General features: G+C 37.3%; 2 protein-coding genes across 2 annotated transcripts; one reads left to right on the top strand and one right to left on the bottom strand.

Moving 5' to 3' along the window:
- Positions 1 to 634: 634 nt before the first annotated feature.
- Positions 635 to 2,485, top strand: LOC117340186 (putative nuclease HARBI1). The gene is made up of 2 exons (XM_033901948.1): positions 635 to 1,516; positions 1,987 to 2,485. Exons 1-2 carry the CDS (start codon positions 739 to 741, stop codon positions 2,364 to 2,366), a joined length of 1,158 nt encoding a protein of 385 aa, XP_033757839.1. The 5' UTR covers positions 635 to 738; the 3' UTR covers positions 2,367 to 2,485.
- A 1,410-nt stretch (positions 2,486 to 3,895) lies between these two features.
- Positions 3,896 to 7,632, bottom strand: LOC117340442. The gene is made up of 5 exons (XM_033902201.1): positions 7,568 to 7,632; positions 6,625 to 6,693; positions 6,406 to 6,462; positions 5,046 to 5,469; positions 3,896 to 4,499 (listed from the first exon to the last, which is right to left on the bottom strand). Exons 1-5 carry the CDS (start codon positions 7,626 to 7,628, stop codon positions 3,896 to 3,898), a joined length of 1,215 nt encoding a protein of 404 aa, XP_033758092.1. The 5' UTR covers positions 7,629 to 7,632.
- Positions 7,633 to 9,160: the final 1,528 nt, after the last annotated feature.

Genomic DNA, 9,160 nt, shown 5'->3' with positions numbered 1-9,160 from the left:
TTCCAGTACATTCTACCCATTTACTGCAACATTTAGATGTTGGTGTCTTTCATGTTCTAAAATCAAATGTTGCTAAAATGTGTACCTCACTAGGATATACTGGCATGAAAACAATTCCTTTCCGAAAATACATCATTTGGCCCTCAACAAAATTCAACCAGACAACATATCTGCGTCTTTTTCCGCTATCTCATTTTGATGCACACAAAGTTGTACTCCCATCTGTAAACAGGGAAAAGGCCTCGTCAACAGACAATCTCCGAATTGACAAAATGACAGTTCCTCGCATCTATGCAATTGTGGGAAACCCAAAGAGAATGTGTTTGTGAAGATGGGTCTGATAAATGAGAAACCCGAATTTGTTCTGAGACAACCTCCAAAACTGAAACTGAAAGCTACAGGTAAACATGTACACAAGTCCGTCTGTAAAAATGCCAGGGTCATCACTGATGATGTTGATGAATATACCAAGACAGCCACAGTAACTGGTCATCATTAATTCGACAATAAGTGTAAAATGACAATCTAATTAAAATCTTGATGGTCAGTCTCACTACGTTACATGAAACACCCCATCAGGGGTCACGCCAGGGTCATTAGCATGACTAGAGTGCATAGCTTGGGTTGTATTCGATTCAGCAACTCTACAGTGACTCGGGTTGTGGCTTGCACATGCGCTCTATCTAACAACCCGTGTATCGAATCGAACGGACCGGAAGAGGGTAGAGCGAAAACAACATGGCGGACAGAAACATGGTCATGAGCTTACTACCGGTAATTATTGATGATATCATGGACATAGAAGAAGAACTATCAATTATGGATGAAGAAGAGATCGAAGAACTCGTGTTGGTCAATGTTGGAAGTACAAACCGCAGAATTATCCCAAAAGTTATTGGGTTTGCAGAGGAAGTGATACCCCAATACACGGAGATAGACTTCCGACGTGACTTTCGTGTTTGTAAGAATACTTTTGAAAGACTTATTGCTGAGCTTACGCCTGCTATTGAATACACAATACGGGAAAGTGGAAAGGAAGGACTTCCGGTAAGGAAACAACTGCTAGTGTATTTGTGGTACATAAGCAATCAGGACAGTATTAGAGAAATTAGCCGTTTGTTTGGTGTGTCAACATCAACCGTCCACAGATGTATTCGACGAGTTTCAAAGGCATTGTGCAGCATGCGCCAGCATATCATTAGGTGGCCAGGTTTTGGCACCCAAGGCCTAATATCTGAAGCTATATCTGAGCGTGTTGGTCTTCCTAACGTCGTGGGTTTTATCGATGGGACACATATTCGTTTAAGTCAGATTCCCAATGGCGATACCGATTACATCAACCGCAAAGGATATCCATCTATTGTACTGCAGCTGGTTGTAGATGATCAACTTCTCATCACAGACTGTTATGTTGGATGGCCTGGTTCAACACATGATGCCAGAGTGTATCACAATTCACCGTTGCATGACAAACTAGTGAGAAGGGATATTCTTGGACAAGACAACTTTATCATAGGTAAGATTATTGAATTGTTTGGTCTGTTTTAAAATTCTTAAATGTCTTCATCAACAGTTATGGTGTGGTCCTTAAAGTTTAAAGAACCATCATTATGTGGGAAACAATATTGGTCTCTTTGTTTCCTTGCAATTATACAGTGATTGATGATCTATCCGAAGGGTTTCCGACTACTGCAAATATGGAAATTTACGTGCAGGGTAAATTTACTCTAATTATGCGAATGTTACTTTACTGCGAAAAATTCTCCCACGTGAATATCATGTAATGCGCTAAATAAAAATGCGAAGGTACAGTATATGATCGCAAAATTTACCCCCACGCGTATTGTTTACCTATCGAAATCGTGAAATTAACCCCCATGGTAAATAACCATGTTTACAGTATCTGATCGGCTGTATATTAATATCTGAAAATAGATTAATTATAAAGTACACAGTTAATAATAGCATTGTACAAATAAATTTCAGGTGATGGAGCTTATCCACTTTCAACATCATTGATGACACCCTTTAGGGACACTGGAAGATTGACACAGCCACAGAAGCGATATAATCGCATAGTTTCATCTGTACGGCAAAGTGTTGAGAGAGCAATTGGCCATTTGAAGAGCAGGTTCAGAAGGCTCAGAGATGTGTACTGCAGCGACGTAGCTAGTGTATGCGACCTGATCATGTCAGCCTGTGTTTTGCACAATCTTTGCATCCTTTGTGATGATGGAGTGAATGATTATTTTGAGGATCCAGTCATTAACAACGTTGTGAATAATTACCCAGCTGTGTATAGAGACACAGCTGCTGGTGTGGCAAAAAGAAATAACCTTGTTGATTTGTTATCTGGACAAGAGTGAATGTTTAATTCAATACATCCAAGAAACTTCATACTCAACTGAGATAGAACCAATTATGCTACATTCTGTTTCAGATTTAATATGTGAAAATAAAGCATTACTGAAATCTGTGAAACATATCTGACATGTATTTTCTGTTTATTTACTATGCATTATGCAATTGCCAATTTGACTCGATATAAATCTACCCCTTTTTAGTCCCCTGCCGTTTGAAAACGGGGGGACTATAGGTTTACCCTCCGTCCGTCCGTCCTTCCGTCAGTCCCTCCGTCAGTCCGTCCGTCTGTCTGTCTGTCTGTCACGCAACAGTTGTCCGGACAACTCCTCCTAAAGTACTACTCCGATTTTAATGAAACTTGGTATACATGATCAGTATAACATGTAGTTGTGCATCCCACATTTTTTTTTTTCAGAAAAAATAATTTTCAAAATGGCCGCCAGCTTCTCATTGGTTGAGGCTTGTCCGGACAACTCCTCCTAAAGTACTACTCCGATTTTAATGAAACTTGGTATACATGATCAGTATAACATGTAGTTGTGCATCCCACATTTGTTTTTTTCCAAAAAACATTTTTCAAAATGGCCGCCATCTTCTCATTGGTTGAGTGGGTAGGCAGGGGACTTGGTATTGCTGTGCAATACTATCCAACCTTGTTATATATGGGTCTTTTGGTTACAACAGAGCACACCTGTGACCTTGAATGTTAGTCAAGGTCAAAGGATTTATTTGAACAAACTTGGCAGCACTTCAAACATACTACAGGCCCAATATCAGGTCCCTGAGCCTCTTGGTTATTGAGAAGAAGTTGTTGAAATGGAAAAGTTGACGCAGACACCGTGCCACGGCATAGGTTCAAAAATTGAGGAAAAAAACACAACCAAGTGTGAAGTATATGGTACACGTCGTGCAACAGAGAATTATAAACAACAATCCACATACATTTGTATATTTCAACAAGTTCATATTTATTTAAAAACAAAAATAATGTAAAAATCATCTTCACAAACAAAACAAATTGTTTCTGCTTTTTCAACAATAAAATGATAAACATCCCATTAGAAAATTGGCCATAAAGAACAAAGTAATAAATTTTCTTTAACCTTACACTTTTGGGGGATTACAAGTAGTCTGTTTACAATGTCATACATGTAATAATGCCTACCTAGCACAATGAGATAAATAAAAATGTAGGTACACCAGGAATAAAATAAAATGTAAAAAAAAAACTACATAAAGAGTGTAGTAAATGCAACAAATACTTTTGTGAATTGAACAAAAACATCAAAACTCACCATAAAATAAAACAAATCACATACCTTGTACTTTATGTAAATAATATCATAATGGCTTTCAAATGACTAGAATGTCCATTTAACACATATACATGGAAATTAAAATTTGTATTAAAGTAGATTGCAATCTGGTCATAAAGGACACATCCAATATTGTCTGCAGACACCCATACCTGTGCTTACTGGAAGAAGGTGCTAAGCACATCTTTAGTTATGCCAGTAGGGCACTGCCAACTCTATGCACTTCTGTCACAACACAGCATTTTTGCAGGGATGGTGTCTATGATACTGTGGCCAAATGTAACTTGGCCTACAAGTTCATTTAGTAGTTTTGCCCACCAAATCTTGTCCTCCTCTGCGACAAGGACAGATCCAACAATAAATCTTAAAGATGGAATGTTTTTCAAAAACAATAATACTTGAGCTGGTGAGAGGCATGAGGTATGGGTTTGTGAGTATGCCGTCAACAATGGTAATCTAGCTAGATAACTGGCCAGCAGATTCATACATGACAAAACCTCTATTCCAACAAACTCTATTCTTTTTAATTTTTGAAGGGCTCCTAATTCGATAGCCTCACATATTTTGGCAATGGTTGCAAGGTGTTGGGATTTATAAAACTTGTTGAAAACATCCTTATTTATTTTCAATACCTCGAGACCTTCCATTTCTAACAGTGTTTCTATAAGAAGATCATCTGCCATAACATGTAAATGTGTTCGGCTTCTGTAGATAATATGTTTCAAGTGCTTATTTGTTTGGGCTAAGTTACAACAGTCTTCTGGTGACAAATAGCACAAAATTGAAACAAAAACATCTGCTGGAAGATCACTGAGACACCTGAAACATCAATACCCATGTATTGGACAATAATCATTATTGAATCAGAGAACCAGTCATTTGATTTTAAAAGATGTGACATTTTAACTTTCAAAAACCTATTGCCAAGAGGCAAACTATATATTATAATATATATGATACATTTAATATGATATAATGTTTCTTTTGCTTTAATTTGTTCTATTTATTGACTTAAAATACCTCTCCCACTACGAGTTAAGGTCATAATGAAGGAATCCACTTTTTTCTTGACCTTTGAACTAAAATGACCCTGACCCTTGTGATCCAGTGATCTTTAACTTTATTAACATGATGCCTTGTTTAATTGACCTGTGAACCCAATGACCTTGACCTTGGAATTTTGTTAACATCATTTTAGGGATGGATGGACCACGGACGACAGGCGATTTGAATAACCCACCATCACTTGGGTCCAATTGAACAATCTATGATAAATCTGGCTTTTCAAGTACTTTCAAAAATCTCTCCAAAAGTTTGACTTTATCGTCATGCATCGACTTTAATACTTTCATTCTTTCCTCTTGCCTTTTTTCAATTTGCTCCAAGACACTTGTTGAGGATGCTGCTGGCCTTTTCCTCATCTTTTTCCTCTGTGGTGTACTTGTAGAGGTGTCATCGACAGAAAGACTACACAATGTAGCCTCTGGGGTAGTTCCTGCTCTACAGCCGTACAGCTGATCAAACTCCTCAAAAAAACGGCAAGTCTTCGTTCCATTACCACTCTTATTGTTGTGGTCTTTGGCAGACTTATAGTCTTTTTTCATAGCCTTAAACTTGTTGTCACATTGATCTGGAGTCGCAGTAATATTTTGTTCTTTAAGCATTGTGGAAATCTGCTTCCACAAGCTTTTGTGTGTTTTCATGGACCTAAATTCACCATCCATGCTAATGCGATGGAGAAGCAGGGCCCTAGCTTCATCTTCTCGCCATGACTTGGCCAATGGAGGATCTGTAATGTACACACAATAGAAAAAGTTCATTATTGAAATATAAAACAAACAAAAATCAGCAAATTACAGACATCCATTGGAAATCATATCATGCCAAGAATGTACAGATGATGAATTTTTTAATATGTAGGAATTAATTCTACACACTGTATTTTTGACATAACCACTGTATTCAACAATTAAATATTAAACTGCATTTGATGGTATTTATATAAACAAATTCAGAAATATCACTGTTTTCGGTAGGTTATGAATCTGAACCCATACCCAAACTTGAAGTGACGAGTTGTGTAGCAGATTTGACCCAAACTAACTTTTTCTTTGATGTAGGTCAAAATTTACGGTAGTGTGACCTACCTAATTTTGATACATGACACACTTCCTAACACAGATGAACACTAAGAAGTTCCTGTGACAAGTAGCATAGGAGATATAGTTCGTACAAGATGAGTACAAAAAGACACACAGAAGGACACAAACAAAACTATAGTCCCGTCTGGTTCTTGATAGGAGACTAATAAAAAAAAATCTCGAACACAAATACCTGAGTACAAAATTTCCTATTAAAAATCAGTTGAAGAGTTAACAATATTACTTATTGGACAAATGTCCGACCAAAGATATGCTGAAAGACCGATACGCTGCCAACAGTACCTCCAACCCCCATCCACTTCTACGCAAAAATAAATTTCAATGCTTTATACACGATTTAATATATTCTTACTTTCCATAAATGTGTTTATATGCCTAATTTGCAAAGTTCTGGTCCAACAGTGATTATAGGAGATAATTCCATTTTTTTTATAATTCCTGGGTATAATAGGGTGGGGGCCAAAAGGACCAAAACGGACCAGGTGAGCTAAAAACAAATTAAACAACAAAGTAAGGTAGGTTGGGAAAGGAAAACACAATTCTGTTTTCTTTTGACCTAGTACCTGTTTCACTGCTTTCTTCGATTTCCTTGCTGTTATCCAAACTGTTTTGATTTGTATCTGTAACAAAAACAAAGAACATTAAAGGTTATCAATATCTAATGGATCACATATTAAAGGTTTAAAGGTTAATATCAATATCTAATGGATCACATATAAGTACAAATGACTTAATCCCATTGTCGATTGATCATTATGACAGCTGTTAATATTGGAACTTACCAGAAATTGCATCAGCATTTCTCATAAGCAGAACAAGCTCTTGCTGAGCATCCCTTTTCACTTCTTGATCTGAAATGAAGAAAATTAATGTTATATAATATATTTATAGAAGAAAAATTAACAAACCGTGAACGATGAAGTACATGTATTTGTATTTTGTTGACGTTACAATATATGAAAGGGACATGTTCCTTAACACATAAGCTAAATAGTCTGATTTCTGATTTATATCCCTCATCAACATGGTCCTACTGGAATTAACAACAGATGTACACAGGATATTCGGATGGACAGACATCTGTCAAAATGTCTATTACGTGAATTTACGTCTAGTGTTAGGGCCAGAGGAAACTTGGACTAGGTCTTCCTCAGTCAGGTACCAATAAATTCTATGAATTGCTGTCGGCATAAATCAGGAGAGAGAAGATACAACAGGACCAGACCAGACCACGATTCAAACCTGGACTCTTGTGAATTCTAGACACATGGTTTAATAATTGTAAGTGATCTGGAGGTCAGACCCTGGAGTTGAATAATTCCTTCAGGGTAAATATTAATATTATATTGGAATGTACGTCCATGGAAGCATGTCTAAATGGCCATTTTAACCAATTGTGCATTGAGTTAACGGCTGGTTCTTTATAAAATACCATTTAACTTAGTATGAAACCCTGTGGTTTACTGTGTATAGTCATGGTTTACTGTGTATAGTCAGTCATAATACAGGGAAAATGTTAACGAGTGTACTGGTGTCCACAGCAGGTTGATTAGTTCTCTTACACTACATTGTAGATAGTTTAGCATTATTTGTGCAATGTAGTGTTGTATATAGGGGCCTGAGGATACATATGACATAATTAAATATTTTTCAATATGTATCATAAAATCATAAAATATTGTGTATTTATTATGAAACAAAGTCCTTTTTTTAAGAATCGTTTACCTGTTGAGTTCAACCTGGCTACAAATGCCTCTGGTACCGAGACGCTGTATTTTTTTTCCATCCATGGTCACATTTATAACCCTGGAAACAATAATGTTAAATAAGAATCAATCAAATCAAAATTATATTTATTTCATTTCGGCCATTATGTAGACAGAGCGACCAGTCAGTCAGTTCCCGTGTTCTGACCTGGGGTTCCATGGCAAAATACGTCCAGAAAACCAATATACATGTAATAAGAAGTTTATTAACAGCAGGCATTGACATTAATGTAAGACCGGGGCCAGACCCCTAATAATCAGGAAGGGCCCCCTGATCTCCTGTCACTAGTGCACGTGTGGCACCCGACTACTGTATATTCGTTAATTACGACGAAATGTCACTGACAATTTACCTCATAATATCATATTTTTACATAATCCGTTGATTAACCTTAATAATTGCTTATAAATTTATGAAATGATGATGCCTATGCAATTTATCACTTTGTATACTTACTTTTCGCGCACCACGGACGCCATCTTGAACTCGATTGATCCCGGTAAAACGGGGAGCATTACATATCCTGAGTAACATCATTGTCGCTCTCGATTTCAGTGTTGTTAAGTATTGGGCAAAATTACTCAATGTGAAATGAGAGCAACACATGTCTTTTTTTTTTTTTTTTTTTTTTTTTCGTACAATATAAATAAAATCAATACGTGTTCATAATCCATTGATCCAAAAATACTTCCATCTTCTCCCTTCCTCCCAAATCGGGAATGGCTGTTCGCGACCGCTGACGTCACTTAGGATCATTACATATCCTGAGTAACATCATTGTCGCTCTCGATTTCAGTGTTGTTAAGTATTGGGCAAAATTACTCAATGCAAATGTCTTTCAATCTATGTTAACACAACGACAGAATGTTGCAACCATTAGCACACCCGATAGTGTAACTCCCAATACTCACTTAAAAAAGAACAAAGAAAAACTGCCTGCTTCCACAACCACATTTTATTACTATTACCACATATTAAACAGAAACTTTAGTAGATCATCAAGAACTAATGTTCATTACAACCAAACGATACTTAGTAATCATATTGTAAGCGTAAATAAAACTATAAGATACTCAATGATCATTCTACTCATTGATACTGTCCTCGCTCGCAACACACTCTCCTTGAAAATATTTGTTTAAGGCCTCGAAATCCCCATGTTGGTTAAAATATGACTCCACTCGGTCATTGTCTGCCACCACCCCGGCTAAACGCCCTGCCAGACAACCTGCATTAGTCAAGGTTCTGGCCCGGCTATAGTGGTCAGCTGATTGCTCACTACGCCATCCGATATGGTGCATTATTTCCGTATTAGATACCGCTGCCCCAGACAGCGCCAGTGTAATCGCGCAACCTGCTCTAAAACTATGAGGCGTCTCGCCTTCGTACATTCCTAGCGAGGTCAAGTGACCTTTTAAACGATCGTAAATCGCCAAATAACTTAACTGAGAATCGAGGACTCGGCCAGATTCTGTCACGGGGCGAAATAGATACCCAACTGAGAGATCGACTCCACAATCTTTTGCTATCTGATAATACTTGTCAATTCCA

Source organism: Pecten maximus, chromosome 13, assembly GCF_902652985.1.
Source record: "Pecten maximus chromosome 13, xPecMax1.1, whole genome shotgun sequence".
In the NCBI taxonomy this organism is placed as follows: domain Eukaryota; kingdom Metazoa; phylum Mollusca; class Bivalvia; order Pectinida; family Pectinidae; genus Pecten; species Pecten maximus.
This window is presented reverse-complemented; position numbering and strand designations above follow the sequence as displayed.

Coding starts and splice junctions, on each gene's coding strand:
- LOC117340442 (XM_033902201.1), bottom strand. CDS start 7,628: ATGGAAAAAAAATACAGCGTCTCGGTACCAGAGGCATTTGTAGCCAGG. Junction 6,463..6,624: donor AAATGCTGATGCAATTTCTG/GTAAGTTCCAAT, acceptor TTTTTGTTACAG/ATACAAATCAAAACAGTTTG. Junction 5,470..6,405: donor CGAAGAAAGCAGTGAAACAG/GTACTAGGTCAA, acceptor TGTACATTACAG/ATCCTCCATTGGCCAAGTCA.
- LOC117340186 (XM_033901948.1), top strand. CDS start 739: ATGGCGGACAGAAACATGGTCATGAGCTTACTACCGGTAATTATTGAT. Junction 1,517..1,986: donor ACAAGACAACTTTATCATAG/GTAAGATTATTG, acceptor AATAAATTTCAG/GTGATGGAGCTTATCCACTT.